Source organism: Vipera berus (genome assembly GCF_964194415.1).
Source record: "Vipera berus genome assembly, chromosome: Z".
Classification (NCBI taxonomy): domain Eukaryota; kingdom Metazoa; phylum Chordata; class Lepidosauria; order Squamata; family Viperidae; genus Vipera; species Vipera berus.
Window position 1 is genome coordinate 3,910,081 of NC_138205.1, and position 16,003 is coordinate 3,926,083.

Consider the following 16,003-nt stretch of genomic DNA (forward strand, 5'->3'; position numbering starts at 1 on the left):
AGAGGGAAGGAGAGGAGAGGGAGAGAGAGAGGAAAGGAAAGGGAGAGGGAGAAGAGAGCAGAGGAGAGAGAGGGAGGAGGAAAAGGAAAGGGAGAGGGAAGGAGAGGGAGAAGGAGAGGGAGAGGGAGAGGCAGTCGAGAGCAGGAGAGGGAGAGAGGAAGAGGAAGGGGGAGAGGAGAAACTAGGAGAGGGAGAGAGAGAGGAAAGGAAAGGGAGAGGGAGAAGAGAGCAGAGGGGAGAGAGAGGGAAGGAGAGGAGAGGAGAGAGAGAGGAGGTGGAGGAAAAGGAAAGGGGAGAGGGAGAGGGAAGGAGAGGGAGAGGAAGGGGGAGAGGAGAAACTAGGAGAGGGAGAGAGAGAGAGAGGAAAGGAAAGGGAGAGGGAGAAGAGAGCAGAGGAGAGAGAGGGAAGGAGAGGAGAGAGAGGGAGGAGGAAAAGGAGAGGGAGAGGGAGAGGGAAGGAGAGGGAGAGGAGGACGAGAGCAGGAGAGGGAGAGAGGGAGAGGAGAGGGGAGAGGGAAGGCGAGAGAGAAGGAAGGAAGTCACTTTTGCTCAAGCAAGCCAGCCGTCCCTCACTCTTCTCAGCTGGTCAGCTCACCCATTGAACTTCTTCCCGGCAAGACTGTCCATTGTAATCGCAAAGGGCCGCGTACGTTTCAGAGAAACCTCCTGGGGACGAGAGAAAAAGAGTTATGTTTCCTCTCCACCGCCTTCCTGGACAAGCTCGACCAGCTGAAGATCAGATATGTACCTGCAACCTCCTTAACAAGACTTCCTGTTTTATTCGTAACCCAAACCTTCCATCCAGACAATCTAGTGTCTCGGGAAGACCTTGGGCGAGAAACACCTTCCCGAAGTCCTAGCAAAGCGATTCCCCACCCCACCCCACCCCCGCCCCCCAAAATAATTCTGTTTTGAGCAAGGCTACGGGCATTCTCATTTCTGACTAGGTCGATAATGTGGATATTGATAATCCTTAGTCTCAACGTCATCAAACGTTTAGAACGAGCCCCAACCAATAAGCAAAGAATTGTATTTAAAATGGACTTTTCTGCTTTCCTTGAAATGAAACCACAGCCTCTCCAGGCAATATATCTTTGATAGCCAAGGGCTGGAGGGACGAGACAGAAATATGATTTATACGCTTCTAAAGCCTCGGTGGCTGCGAGCACTTAAAAGCAGAGTACGAGGCTAAGTGGAGCTCGTCCGATCCAGCAAAGCCATTTGTAGCTTTTTAGAAGAACGCTTCCGGGATTCAGGTCAGTGGGCTAATTGGAAAATGCCATAGCTGTAATTAAAATTTCATACAATTTGCTTCAGAGCAGTGCCTAAACTCTCTGGACTACAAGGATACGGGGCTGAAAACCCGTGCAGACTCCGCGCACCGAATCTCCTTCTCACCGCAAATGCTGTGAATGGTGGAATTTGAACTTTCTGAATTGGGGGACACGTCCCGGGAAGTCTCCGGAGTTTCCACGTTCCCATGCCGGATCAGGCAGCTGGAATGGAGTAAGGTGAGGGGGGGGGAGAGAAAGGAATTTATATCAGGAGCACCTGAGATCTTATACTTTTTTCACACAGTCTGCATGATACTCCTCATTTAGTGACCGTTCAAAGTTGCGATGGACCCTGGTTTTAAAATTCTGATGCTGGACTCCTCCTTCTGTGCTCCTGTGAGCACATTTTGGGAGCTCAGCAACCAGCCCACATTTATGACTGTTTGAAGGGTCACTAAATGAACTGTTGTAAATTGTGGACTAGTTTTACCAGCACACACACACACACACACACACACACACACACACACACACACACACACACACCAGGCATTTTTGATCATTTCCCAGCATTCCTGCTTTTTCTCGCCTACTCACACGGAAGCCGGACTCGGGAAAATTTTGGCTAAGGCAGAGTTGACGTGTCTGGTCACCTGTCCGGCACTTTCTGGAGTTGGAAATTTGAGGTTGTAATTTGCTTTCTCTGTTTCCAGCAAGATCTGAAAGCCAGGAAGGAAGGAAGGAAGGAAGGAAGGAAGGAAGGAAGGAAGGAAGGAAGGAAGGAAGGAAGGAAGGAAGGAAGGAAGGAAGGAAGGAAGGAAGGAAGGAAGGAAGGAAAGAGAGAGAGAGAGAGAGAAAGAGAAAGAGAAAGAAAGACAGAAAGAAAGAGAAAGAAAGAAAGAAAAAAGAAAGAAAGAAAGAAAGAAAGAAAGAAAGAAAAAAAGAAAGGAGGAAGGAGAGAAAGAAAGAAAGAAAAAAGAAAGAAGGAAGGAAGGAGAGAAAGAAAAAAGAAAGAGAAAGAAGGAAGGAAAGGAGGAAAGAAAGAAAGAAGGGTGAGAAAGAAAGGAAGCAGAGAAAGGAAGGAAGGAGAAAGAGAGAGAGAGAAAGAAAGAAAGAAAGAAAAAGGAAGGAAGGAAGGAAGGAAGGAGGAAGGAGAGAAAGAAAGAAAGAAGAGGAAGGAAGGAGAGAAAGAAAGAAAAAGAAAGGGAAAGAAGGAAGGAAAGAAGGAAAGAAGGAAAGAAAGAAAGAAGGAGAGAAAGAAGGAAAGAAGGAGAGAAAGAAAAAAAAGGAAGGGAGGGAGGGAGGGAGGGTGGGACTTAGTAAAGATCGATCCTCAAACCAATAAATAAAACCAATTTACTTTTTTAGCGAAATGGGCTGTTTCTTACCTGGTTATGATTCAATGTGTTTAATGCTCGGATCTCCAAGACGTTGAACGAGCTTTCGGGCTACATAAGAGAAGGAAGAAATTTAGCCTCGATTTCTACAGCTATAAAATTTACATTTCGTTTGAGTCAAGTGCCATTTCAGGGATGTGACTGTGTGTTTTTTCCCTGACAACAGTACAAGATAGGCATTTTCCTGATTCCTTTGTGTTGTTTTTTTAACTCATAGTGTGGGGACTTTAAATCTCCAAGGTCTAAGAATTCTATTCTATTCTATTCTGTTCTGTTCTGTTCTGTTCTGTTGCATTCCTTATTCTATTCTATTCTGTTCTGTTCTGTTCTGTTGCATTCCTTATTCTATTCTATTCTATTCTATTCTGTTCTGTTCTGTTCTGTTCTGTTCTGTTCTGTTGCATTCCTTATTCTATTCTATTCTATTCTATTCTATTCTATTCTATTCTATTCCTTATTTTATTATTCTATTCTGTTCTGTTCTGTTCGGTTCTGTTCCATATTTTATTATTTTATTCTTTCTGTTCTGTTCTATTCCATTCCATTCCATTCCATTCTGTATTTTATTATTCTATTCCGTTCTGTTCCATTCCATTCCTTATTCTATTCTATTCTATTCTATTCTATTCTATTCTATTCTATTCTATTCTATTCCATTCCATTCCATTCCATTCCATTCTGTATTTTATTATTCTATTCCGTTCTGTTCCATTCCATTCCTTATTCTATTCTATTCTATTCTATTCTATTCTATTCTATTCTATTCTATTCTATTCTATTCTATTCTATTCTATTCTATTCTATTCTATTCTATTCTATTCTATTCTATTCTATTCTATTCTATTCTATTCTATTCCATTCCATTCCATTCCATTCCATTCCATTCCATTCCAAATTTCGATCCTGCAACCATAGGGGGTGCTGCAACGGTTGTAAGTGTGAAAAACATCATAAGTGACTTGTTTCAGTGCCATTGTAACTTTGAACAGTCACTAAACGAATTGTTTTAATTCGAGGACTGCTTGTAATACAAGGATGGGACACCACTAGGAAATCCTAGTGGGGTAAACGAGAGGGGGACTCACAATCTGGAGGAATCTTACCCTAAAAAGAACAGGGGTGTGTTTGTTGAAATCATCAGGAACTGAGGTCCCTTTTAGCTGGTTAGTTTTTAGCTAATTTTAGTTCCTTGGGAAAAGGAAAAAGAGACCACCAGAAACCCCTCAATTTTCCCTCAGAAATTACCGGAAGAGAACATGAATGGCCAGAGATGAAAGAGCTTTTAACCTCCCTTTCCTTTAGATCAGTGTTCTTCAATCTCAACACCTTTAAGATGTGTGGACTTCAACTCCCAGAATTCCCAGCTTTGCTGGCTGGGGAATTCTGGGAGTTAAAGTCCAGATGTCTTATAAAGTTGTTGAGGTTGCAATACTCTGTCTTAAATAACCTATTTTCTCTCTCCTCTGTTCCACTCACCTTGGCAGGCATCTTAATTCCAAACAAATAGATACGCCAGGTGGTAAGAACCTGTCGAGAAGAAAAATAATAATAATAATAAAAATAGAATAAAACTAAGATCGGTGAGTTTCAATGCATAAATTGGCTATAATCTTGGAGATATGCAAGATGGCCTTTTCCTTCTCCCCACCCCTGATTATGAAATTATGGGGGAGGGTTACTTAACATTTGGCTTTGCTTTTTGATCCACATTCCCTATCCCCAAGGCCACCCAGGCTGGGAATGATGGGTGCTGTAGGCGTTAGGAAAGAACCAAATCAGCCACACTGCCGGTGTAAAAATTCCTCCGCACACCGTGATGCTTTGGAAGGGAATATTGGAAAGCAGAACCGAGAAAGGGCCTTTGTGAGTTTGTTGCGTGTGCCAGCGAGAAAAAGACAAATTGACTAATCAGGAATTCATGGGGGGAGGGGAAAGGGAGAGCGAGTGTGAGCCATTAAAAGATCTTCTGAAAAAGAAACATGAAAGGATCAGACAGCGTCTTTATCCATTTGCAAGGGAGAAGAGGTGAATTATTGATGGCTTAAGATTTCTTGCTTAGCAACGAGGTTGGGAGGCACCGAGGCACAGAGATAATATACAACCACCGGCACAATTGCTCCCTAGTCGTGGTTGGAAAAGAAAAGAAAAGAAAAGAAAAGAAAAGAAAAGAAAAGAAAAGAAAAGAAAAGAAAAGAAAAGAAAGAAAGAAAGAAAGAAAGAGAGAGAGAGAGAGAGAGAGAGAGAGAGAGAGAGAGAGAAAGAAAGAAAGAAAGAAAGAAAGAAAGAAAGAAAGAAAGAAAGAAAGAAAGAAAGAAAGAAAGAAAGAAAGAAAGAACAGGAGTCTGGTCGCAGCTTTTACGACTCGCTCTTTTTATTAAAAAGCAGAAGCTTCCCCGATGCATCTCAGGAAGCGATCAGCGGCTCGTGAAATCTTCTGCTTTTTCATAAGGCGAGCCGGTTGGAAAAGACGCTACCAGGCTTCTAATTTTTGGCGACCACAAAGTCACCCTGTTCTTCTCCTCCTTACGCCTTGTGAAACTGGTTCGCCTTTTCCTTCCTCCTTTTCATGGTTCAGGTCTGCTAATACAATCCTTGGTTGTATAAACAGAGGCACAGAATCAAAATCACGGGAGGTATTAGTACCGCTTTACAAAGCCTTTTTAGCGAGGCCACGCTTGGAATACGGCATCCAGCTTTGGTTGCCACATTACAGGAAAGATGTTGAGACTTTGGAAAAAGTGCAGAGAAGAGCAACTAAGATGATTAAAGGCCTGGAGACAAAAAATGGTGCCAGGATTTGGGAATGGCCAAACTAGAAAAAAAGAAGGACTTGGAGGGGGGGACATGATAGCAGAGTCCCGATATTGGAGGGGCTGCTAAAAGGAGGAGGGGGTCAACCTATTCCCCAAAGCACCAAAAGGCAAGACAAGACTCAATGGATGGAAACTAATCAAGGAGAGAAGCAACCTGGAGTTAAGGAGAAACTTCCTAACAGTGAGGACAATTAACCAGTGGAACAGCTTGCCACCAGAAATTGTGGGTGCTCCATCACTGGACATCTTTAAGAAGAGACTAGACAGTCTCGCGTCTGAAATGGTATGGGTTCTCCTGCTTGAGGAGAGGGCTGGACTAGAAGACCTCCAAGGTCCCCTCCAGCTCTATTCTGATTCTGATGTTAGGATCTGTTCAGGAGGCAAAAAAAATGCTGGGTTTTTTCGCAATGGGAAAACAGCCCTTGCGAATTCCCACAATCAGTGCAGTTCACTCAACGAAGAGCTTCAACTTCAACGTTTAAGGTGCTCGCTCAAGTTAAATTTAAATCTGGCATTCAAATTGAGCAGCTGCCGTTTTATACATATAATCCTCGACTTACGACCCCCGGGATACTGCGACCGTCATGAATATGAGTCAGTTGCCAGGTGCCTGTATTTTGATTGTGTGACCACGGGGGACGCTGCATCGGTCGTTAAGTGTGAAAAACGGTCATAAGTCGCTTTTTCAGTGTGACTTTGAACAGTCACTAAATGAACTGTTGTAAATTGAGGACCACCTGTATGTACGTGGCTGCTGCTGTTTCCAAAAACAAAACTCAGAAAGCAGCAAGCTAGCAGGTATGGCGTTTTCCCCTTGGGGTGGAGAAAACTCTACCGGTTGACTTAACAGCCTCAGCCCAAAGCCTCTGGGAGTCTGCTGCTAGGGATAGATCCTCCCCCCCAGGGGATTGTGGGAATGGAGGAGAGAGGGGAAAGTCCTTGCAGGGGATTCTGGGAAGGGAGGAGAAAGGAGAAGATCCTACCATCTACCCTTTTCCCAGAGGATTCTGGGGAAAGCGCAGATTGTACAGTGGACCCGAGGCCACGGCGCTGCTCAACACAACAAGTTAGCAGCGAATGTGTTTGCACACAAATCTACACCGTGGTTTATCCCCCATATCACAATCTGGCCTTTGCCAATGTCCCCGGAATAATCTCACCAGCACCCGGTCTTCATTTTTCTTGGGTTTGGTTTCAAGCTTCACCCTCACCAGGAGATGGATGGCAGGCCGGTTGAGAACCTTGCGGATGCTTTCTGCGAACGAGAAGGCCAGCATTAGGATGGGAAGGAAGGAGTTACTTGATCCACCACCTCAGTTAGATTTGGGATCCACTTCCAAGGACAAATAGGCCCTCCAAGTTTGTTCCCCTAGTAGTAGTAGTAGTAGTAAAGTTGGGAGGGACCTTGGAAGTCATCTAGTCCAACCCCCTGCTCAGGCAGAAAACCCTACACCATTTCAGACAAATGGTTCTGCAATCTCTTCTTAAGAACCTCCAGTGTTGGAGCATTCACAGCTTCTGGAGGCAAGGAGTTCCACTGGTTAATTTAGTTCTCAATGTCTCCTTAATGCTAGGTTGATTCTCTCCTTGATGGGTTTCCATCCGTTGCTTCTTGTCCTGCCTTCAGGCGCTTTGGAGAATAGCTTGACCCCCTCATCTTTGGAGCAGCCCCCCAAATATTGGAAGACTGCTATCATGTCCCCCCTTGTTCTTCTCTTCATTAAACTAGACACACCCAATTCCAGAAACCGTTCTTTGTATGGTTTAGCCTCCAGTCCCCTGATCATTTTCGCTGCTCTTCTCTGCACTCTTTCTAGAGTCTCAACATCTTTTTTACATCATGGTGACCAAAACTGGATGCAGTATTCCATCTATCTATCTATATCTATATTCCAATTTATATCTATCTATCTATCTATCTATCTATCTATCTATCTATCTATCTATCTATCTATCTATCTATCTATCTATCTATCTATCTATCTCTATCTATGTCTATCTATCTCTATCTATCTATCTATCTATCTATCTATCTATCTATCTATCTATCTATCTATCTATATGATGCTGCCACTTCAAGGGTTGAAACAGGCTATATATATGTACGTATGTATGCAGGGCTTTTTTTCTCATAGAACGCTCAGAACGGAGTTCCGGCACCTTTTTTGGATGGAACCTTGTAGGGTAGGCAAGGCGGGTTGTATGACGTGTGTGAGTTCCGGCACCTTTTTCTTTTACAAAAAAGCACTGTATGTATGTATGTAGGTATGTATCAGGGGTCCTCAAACTTGGCCTTTTTATGACTTGTGGACTTCAACTCCCAGAATTCCTCAGCCAGCGTGAGGGAACGATGACCCCTTTATGACTTGTGAGCTTCAACTCCCAGAATTCCTCAGCCAGCGTGAGGGAACGATGACCTTTTTATGACTTGTGGACTTCAACCCCCAGAATTCCTCAGCCAGCGTGAGGGAACGATGACCCCTTTATGACTTGTGAGCTTCAACCCCCAGACTTCCTCAGCCAGCGTGAGGGAACGATGACCCCTTTATGACTTGTGAGCTTCAACTCCCAGAATTCCTCAGCCAGCGTGAGGGAACGATGACCTTTTTATGACTTGTGGACTTCAACCCCCAGAATTCCTCAGCCAGCGTGAGGGAACGATGACCCCTTTATGACTTGTGAGCTTCAACTCCCAGAATTCCTCAGCCAGCGTGAGGGAACGATGACCTTTTTATGACTTGTGGACTTCAACCCCCAGAATTCCTTAGCCAGGCACGCATGATATATATAAACGATGCTGCCACGTCAAGGGTTAGATGGCCTAAGTGACATTTATAATTTATGGTGTTTTATTAATCTAGGTGAAATGTTAATATATACTGCTTGTCCGTGTATCATATGCCCTACACTAAATAAAACAACAATAATAAACAACAAACAATAATAATAGTAACAACAACAACAACAACAGGCTTTTATGGATATCAACTGACCCATTGTCTCCCTCGAGACAATCTCTCAGCTTCAACCCAGTGAAGCTGCCCCGGGAAAGTTGTTCTCCAATTCTCACCCCTCGAGCCAAATTGAATCCCAGAAACCTCCCTCGCCTCGTGTGTGCCGAGTGCGAGGCAACGAAGCCCACGGCTGGCTGCCTGCGCAGGGCAGTCAAGCGCGACATGAGAAACGACATCCCACGGTCAAGAAGACGGATTGGTCCTGACAGCCAAGGCAGAGGCAGCCCAGGAGAAGAAGGAAGCTTCGGAGCTTACCAAATTGTCCCAACAAGAAGCATCCGAGATCGGTTCTTGGACAATAGGTGACTCAAGTAATTGAGCCAAGTTTGGTACTGGCGCAGGGGGCAAGAGAGGCAGATTCAAATAGAGGCTGCCTCCTTCTAACCGCTGAAGACCAGACTTAACCTTTCTATTGACTGAATTTAATACGATCTTAATTCAGTTTAAATCAAATGTAATTTTTATTTTATTTTATTCTGGGCCCACCAATTCCTTTTGCAAAAAAGAGGTCTGAACTTTTGAGCCCGCTGCGTCATCTTCAAAACAAGCTATTTTTTCTTTTTTTCTTTTTTCATTTCAGACCAATTTTTTCCCCCCTCATCTCTCAGCTCCTGCCTTTAATTTCTCTTTCGTTCACTATTTCTCAGTCTTTTCCTGTGCTTGCATAACGCTGCTTAACCTGAATTGAGAGGGGGGAAAAATAGCAGGTTTGATCTCGGGGAAAGAGTATTTTGGACAAAGAGAAGGGAAGCCACGTCAGTTAAAGAAAAAGAAAAATCACTGGAGGCAGCTATTTAAAAATGGTTTTTTGTTTTGTTTTCTAATCCCATTTATATCCCGCCCTTCTCCGAAGACTCAGGGCGGCTTACAATCTTAAGAAGCACAAATCAAATGTGCTTAGCAATAGCCTTCATTCTGTGTATATGCCTGTTTATTATTAGGGCTTTTGCCCCCCCCCCCAAGCAGCATTATCACAAAGTCAGCTTAATTGCCCCCAACAATCTGGGTCCTCATTTTACCTACCTCGGAAGGATGGAAGGCTGAGTCAACCTTGAGCCTGGTGGGACTCGAACCTGCACTAATTGCAGGCAGCTGGTGTTACTTAAGAAGGCATTAGCCCACTGCTCCACCAAGGCTCATTTTTCTCTGCTCTATCTTTAATGAAGAGAAGGGTGAGGGGTGACATGATAGCAGTGTCCCAATATCTCAGGGGCTGCCCCAAAGAAGAGGGAGTCAAGCTATTCTCCAAAGCACCTGAGGGCAGGAGAAGAAGCAACGGATGAAAACTAGTCAAGGAGAGAAGCAACCTAGAACTAAGGAGAAATTTCCTGATAGTTAGAACAATTATCCAGTGGAACCATCTGCCTCCAGAAGCTGTGAATGCTCCAACACTGGAAGTTTTTAAGAAGAGACTGGACAGCCATTTGTCTGAAATGGTACAGGGATTCCTGCCTGAGCAGGGGGTTGGACTAGATGACCTCCAAGGTCCCTTCCAACTTATTATTATTATTATCTCAGAGAGAAAGGATGCAAAGGGAATTAAACCCAACGTGGCTGTTGTGATTCAGGGTCAGCCTGTGGGTTCGGCAGTTGGGTCGGATGACTCAGAGGAGGAGGGGGGTGTTGAAGAGCTTGCTGATGAGAGCCCTCAGCCAGGCCCCTCCCACCTGGTCACGACTGAGACCCAGCTGTGTGAGCCTGACAGCGTGGATGAAGATGACCCACAGCTGGCCCTGTTCAAGGACGCCCGACGCAGGAGGCAGTCAATCAGGAGTAAACAGAGGAAGGCAATGGGGCACCTCGGAAGGAGGCAGAGAGAAGCCACGCCCTGAACTGTATAAAAGGGGAATGCGTGGGAGGGCTGGTTTGCTGAAGGCAACCGCTTGAATAGTTCCTGTTTCATAGCTCCTGTTTCATGGTTGGTGTCTTGTTTTGCTCTGTTTTATCTTAATAAATTTGGCAGGCTTTATTCCAGCCTCTTGCCGTTTGTAAAGGGGTTGTCCTTGCTTTTTCTGCAGGGCCGGTAGCAGGCTGGTACAGAACAGTGGCGGCATTTCCTGATGTGACAGAAAAACATAGAGAATTGAGATGTTTTTGGGGGGAAAAAACATGTAATTCAGAAGAGAAAAGGCCTTCAATCGGATTGAAGGGGTTGCTGTACAAATAGTCCTTGACTGACGACTACAATTGACCCCAGAATGTATGTTGTTAAGCGAGACGTTTGTTAAGTGAGTTTTGCCCCATTTTACGACCTTTCTCGACACCGTTGTTAAGCTAATCAGTGCAGCTGTTAAGTTAAGTCACACGGTGGTTAAGTGAATCGGGCTTTCCCCATTGACTTTGCCTGTCAGAAGGTCGCCAAAGCGGATCACGTGACGCTGGGACGCTGCGACCATCATAAATACGAGTCATTTGCCAAGCGTCCGAATTTTGATCACGTGACCGTTGGAGATGCTGAAACGGTCATTAAGTGTGAAAAACGGTCCTAAGTCGGTTTTTTCAGCGCCGTTGTAAATGTTGAATGGTCGCTAAATGAACCGTCGTACGTCGAGGGCTACCTGTGTTTCTGCACAGCCAGCCCTCGAGTCGGGACACAAAATAAGGAGTGGAAAACTCGTTAAGATTGCGGTCCTCAAGCGAGGCGTCACGTAATGGCGACTTGTGACTTCAACATTCAGCCGCCGGCCAGCTGACTCCTACTTGTGACGATCACAACATCCCAGGGTCACACGGTCCGCTTTGCCGACCTTCTAACCCGCAAAGTCAACGAGGGGGGGGGAGAAGAAGCCAGGTCCACTTAAGGAACGCGTGGCTCTCTTACCACCCGCTTAACAACGGGAGTCGAGAAAGGCCGATCAAATGAGGCAAAACTCACTTAACACAGGTCTTGCTTAGCGACAGAAACGTTGGCTTCAATTGTCATCGTAAGTCGTAAGTCGAGGACTCATCCTAAGCCAAGCAGGGGGAAAAGACTCTTATCAATTAAAAAATAAACAACAAACCAAGATGGTAGAAAGCTTGATATCCCCTCAAGTCCCAAAGATGCTTTTTTTTTCAGGAGGCAACTGGACTTTCTTGTTTTTTCTTGGAAGCAGTGTCGCTTCTCATCCCAGAAGCTTCTTCAGGTTCTGACTAAATGGTGGGGAAGCGGAAGGATTTATACTCCTTTGCAGTCATCTGGTCGTTTGTATTCTTTTAGAGGATCGTGGAGGCCACTTGCGAGGTTTTATCTGTCTCCTCAAGAGTCTCCTGAGCGGTGCAAACGGGCGTGGAGCCTTCCTGGAACTGCTGAAAGGACCGTGCGGTAGACTGATCTGTACACAGAGCTGTACACTGGGGGAAACAAAACAACCCCTTCACAAACACACGGCACACCAGAGGAGAACAAACCCAGCGGGACCAAATTCAGCCGTCCGTCTGCCTTTAGAAGACCAAGGCCGCTCCTTCGAAGACAGCAGTGTCCCCATTCTGGACAGAGAAGACCGCTGGCTTGAACGAGGGGGGTCGAAGAGGCCATATCTCAGTCAAACTGAGCACCCCTCCCTCAACAGAGGGGGAGGGACACGACACCAACTATCTCCAGTCTACCACACGGTCCTTTCAGCAGTTCCAAGAAGGCTCCACGCCCGTTTGCACCGCTCAGGAGACTCTGAGGAGACAGACAAACCTCCAAGTGGCCTCAACGATCCTCTCAAAGAATGCAAACGACCAGATGACTGCAAAGGAGTATAAATCCTCTCATTCCCCACCATCCAGTCAGAACCTGAAGAAGCTTCTGGGACGAGAAGCAAAACCTCTTCCAAGAAAAAACAAGAAAGTCCAGGTGCCTCCTGAAAAAAAAAAGCACCTTTGGGACAACCGTAGCTGTAGGCATCCAACAGGTCGAGCTTCTCCCCAGTCCAGCGGGCAGATAACCATGACCTGGAACGACCTGCCTGTGGAACTCCGGACTGCCCCCGACCTTCGTTCGTTTCGCCGGGACCTAAAAACCTGGTTGTTTGATTTAGCTGGCCTGGACTGAGGGGTTTTAAATTTGTAAATTTTAAATTAAATTTTAAATTTTGGGCTAACGTTATTTAATTCTATTTTAATTTTAACTGTATTTTAACTTTTGTACTGTTTTAACTGTTTTTAACTTTGCCCTGTAAACCGCCCTGAGTCCTTCGGGAATAGGGCGGTATAGAAATCTAATAAATAAATAAATAAAATAAAATAAAATAAAATAAATAAATAAACAAATGGAAGGAATAGGGCGGTATAGAAATCTAATAATAAATAAATAAATAAATAAATAAATAAATAAATAAATAAATAAATAAATAAATAAATAAATAAATGGAGAATCTCCCTAGACAAATCCCCTCTTTCAGGGGGTCTCCGCTGCCAGTTAACTGCAGGGGGGTTGTGGGAAATTGTGCATTTAAACGGCTTCGGCCTGATCCCTGTTTGCAAATTCGTTCCGGGAGATTAAAAATCGGGGGCTGCTTTATCACCAGGAGGGAGGTGTCAGATCTGATCGTATTAGCTCAGATTATACAAGTAGTCCTCAACTTACAACAAGTTTGCTTAGTGACCGCCTGAAGTGACATCGGCGCGGAAAAATGTGACTTAGGACCGTTCTCCACAGTTGCGAGCTTTGCGGCACCCCCGATGATCAGGCAGTCAAGATTCGGAGGCTCGGCAACTGGTTCGTAGTTATGACGGTCGCTGTGTGTCTCAAGGTCACGAGATTCCCCTTTTGCGACCTTCTGACAAGCAAAGTCAAATGGGGAAGCGGGATTCATTTAACGAGCGGGTTACTAACTTCACAATTGCAGGGATTCAAATTTACAAGGTGGTCAAACGGGGCAAAGCTCACTTAAGGCACAAATGTCTCCCTTCACAACAGAAATTTGGGCCTCCCGTGTGGCTGTAAGCTGAGGGCTACCTGTACAGTTCGCTTAGCGACCGTTCAAAGTTACAACGGCCCACTGGGGGGGAAGAAAAAGTCATTTATGACCACTTAGGACCGTTGCAGCATCCCCGTGCTCACGTGATTTACATTCGGATGCTTGACAACTGACCCACATTTATGATGGTTGCGTGGCTTGTAATCTATGGCCTACGGCTTAGCATGCTCTGCAAACTTCAGAAACTATAGTTTTAAGCAGTAAACCAGGGTTAAAGAAACTAGGGCTCAGCTGGACATATAAGACACAGTTCATCTGTCTCGCCGAGCCCTAGTTTCTTTAACCCTGGTTTACTGCCTAAACCACGGGTCGGCAACCCGCGGCTCCGAAGCCGCATGCAGCTCTTTGAGCCGTCTCCTGCGGCTCCCAGCCGCCCGGTGCGCGCGCACCACTTCGAACGGGCAGTGGTGCGCGCGCACGTCTCCAAATGGAGAGTGGCACCGCCCGTTCCGAGAGGTGCGCGCGCACCTTTCCGAAGGGCGGAGGTGCGCGCGCACCTCTCCAAGCCGCCGCTGTCCCGTCCGGAGACCTGCCGCGTTCATCAAACATTGACGAACACGGCAGCTGTGCAAACGGGATGGTGGCGGTTTGGAGAGTGCGCGCGCTCTCCCAAGCCGCTGCCGTCCGGAGACCTGCCGACGTTTGGGGAGGTTTGGGGAGGTGCGCGCACACCTACGGTCGTTCAGAGAGGTGCGCGCGCACCTCTCGGAATGGGTAGCGGCCCCGCTTCTTGCGAAAGCTGCCGCGGCCCGTCTGCAAAGCTGCCGAAAGCGGCAGCTTTGCAGACGGGCTGTCGCCGTCGCGCAACCAGGAACCGGTTCCATCACACATTTAAAAAAAGGCAACCGCGCGCGTCCGCGCATGCGCAAGAAAAACCCGTTTTGCGCATGCGCAAAACTTTTTTTGCGCGTGCATGGACGCACGCACGCGGCTCCCACTTTTTTTTATGTGTGATGGAACCGGTTCCCAGTGGCTCTTTTCCTTTTTCGGGTTGCCGACCCCTGGCCTAAACCATCATTTCTAAAGTTTGCAATCTCTCTCCTACTTCCTCCTTTTTCAGTGTTTGCTGTCACTGCACACATCAGAGAGCAAGAGAGTATAAAACAGACAAAGGCAAGTCTCCCTCAAGACAAATGTCAGTGCCCAGTGACTATTAACCCATCTGTGTAATTTTCTTGGCAACAATAGAAAAATGATTTAGCCATGCTCAGAGACCAGCTAATGTTACCCAGCCCTGTGCAATGAAGAAAATAACCCAGATAAAAGTGCTATTTTAGAATTTTAAACGCGACAAATACTGGGGATTTGAGCCCTCAGCTCAGAAATTAAAAAAATCCTCCCTCTTATTGTTCAAATAATTTAATATACCCGATTTTGGATAGTTATTATTGTTTTTTTAACCGTGAACCGTAGGATGTCGGGAAATCTGCTCCCAGCTATAGTTTTTGTACATCCGTGCTTTTTTTTCCTTTTTCTTTTCTCCTTGTATTTGCTTGCTTATTCTTCTTTTCAAGATTCATAAATATATTTTGTAAAAAAAAAAGAGAGAGAGAAAGAACATCCAGGTTTAGCCACAGCGTTGTTCCATACAGCGAGATCTAAAGCTTCTTCCTTCTGTTGCGTGTTCAAGATGGACAGTGAATAATATTTATATGTTACTTATATTTATATGTCAGGGTATAAGTCTACACCTATGTTGTATATAGTATGTTTTAAATGTGTGTTTATTTTCCTGGGCTCCAAGATCACCGCAGATGGGGACTGCAGCCAACAAATTAAAAGACGCTTGCTCCTTGGGAGGAAAGCCATGGCAAATCTAGACAGCACACTAAAAAGCAGAGACATCACCCTGTCAACAAAAGTGCGTATAGTCAAGGCTACGGTCTTCCCAGTTGCAATGTATGGCTGTGAAAGCTGGACCATAAGAAAGGCTGAGCGCCAAAGAATGGAGGCCTTTGGACTATGGTGCTGGAGAAGACTCCTGCGAGTTCCTTGGACTGCAAGGCGATCAAACCGGTCAGTCCTAGAGGAGATCCACCCTGACTGCTCTTTAGAAGGCCAGATCCTGAAGCTGAAACTCAAATCCTTTGGCCACCTAAGGAGAAGGAAGGACTCCCTGGAGAAGAGCCTCATGCTGGGAAAGGTTGAGGGCAAGAGAAGAAGGGGACGACAGAGAAGGAGGTGGCTGGATGGAGTCACTGAAGCAGTAGGCGTGAGCTTAAATGGACTCCAGAAGATGGTAGAGGACAGGAAGGCCTGGAGGAACGTGGTCCATAGGGTCGCGATGGGTCAGACACGACTTCGCAACTAACAACAACAAAATGTGTGTTATGCAGGTGTACACTTTGAGAGCACGCAACTCAAATTTCATTTTTAAATTGTGCCGTTGTGCCCGCGGGGGAAAAAAAAATGACAATAAAGGTTATCCAGTCTAATCTAATCTAAAAACAAAAGTAGGAAATGGGTTGTTTTTATAGCAAGGCAAAAGGGTCAGAGGCTAATAAACGAAAATGTCTAAGAAAATTTTATTCCTGCACCGTAACCGGAGGAGAATTT

General features: G+C 45.6%; 1 protein-coding gene across 4 annotated transcripts in view; it reads right to left on the reverse strand.

The window, feature by feature from the left end:
• LOC308677929 (capping protein, Arp2/3 and myosin-I linker protein 3-like) overlaps positions 1–15,052 on the reverse strand; it is a 57,582-nt gene extending 42,530 nt beyond the window's left edge. For 3 of the 4 annotated variants that reach the window (XR_014028572.1, XM_081344638.1, XM_081344637.1), the window contains exons 1-6: positions 6,645–6,785; positions 4,148–4,198; positions 2,663–2,722; positions 1,872–1,993; positions 1,399–1,496; positions 596–666 (exon numbers count right to left, since the gene is read on the reverse strand). Coding sequence is in view for 3 of the 4 variants with exons in the window: in XM_081344638.1 (XP_081200764.1) it covers positions 596–666; positions 1,399–1,496; positions 1,872–1,993; positions 2,663–2,722; positions 4,148–4,198; positions 6,645–6,761 (519 nt within the window). In the remaining variant the exon portion in view is untranslated. Of the gene's footprint in view, positions 1–595; positions 667–1,398; positions 1,497–1,871; positions 1,994–2,662; positions 2,723–4,147; positions 4,199–6,644; positions 6,786–13,053; positions 13,244–14,815 lie in introns of those variants that run through there. The other variant, XM_081344639.1, reaches the window with a different exon arrangement.
• Positions 15,053–16,003: the final 951 nt, after the last annotated feature.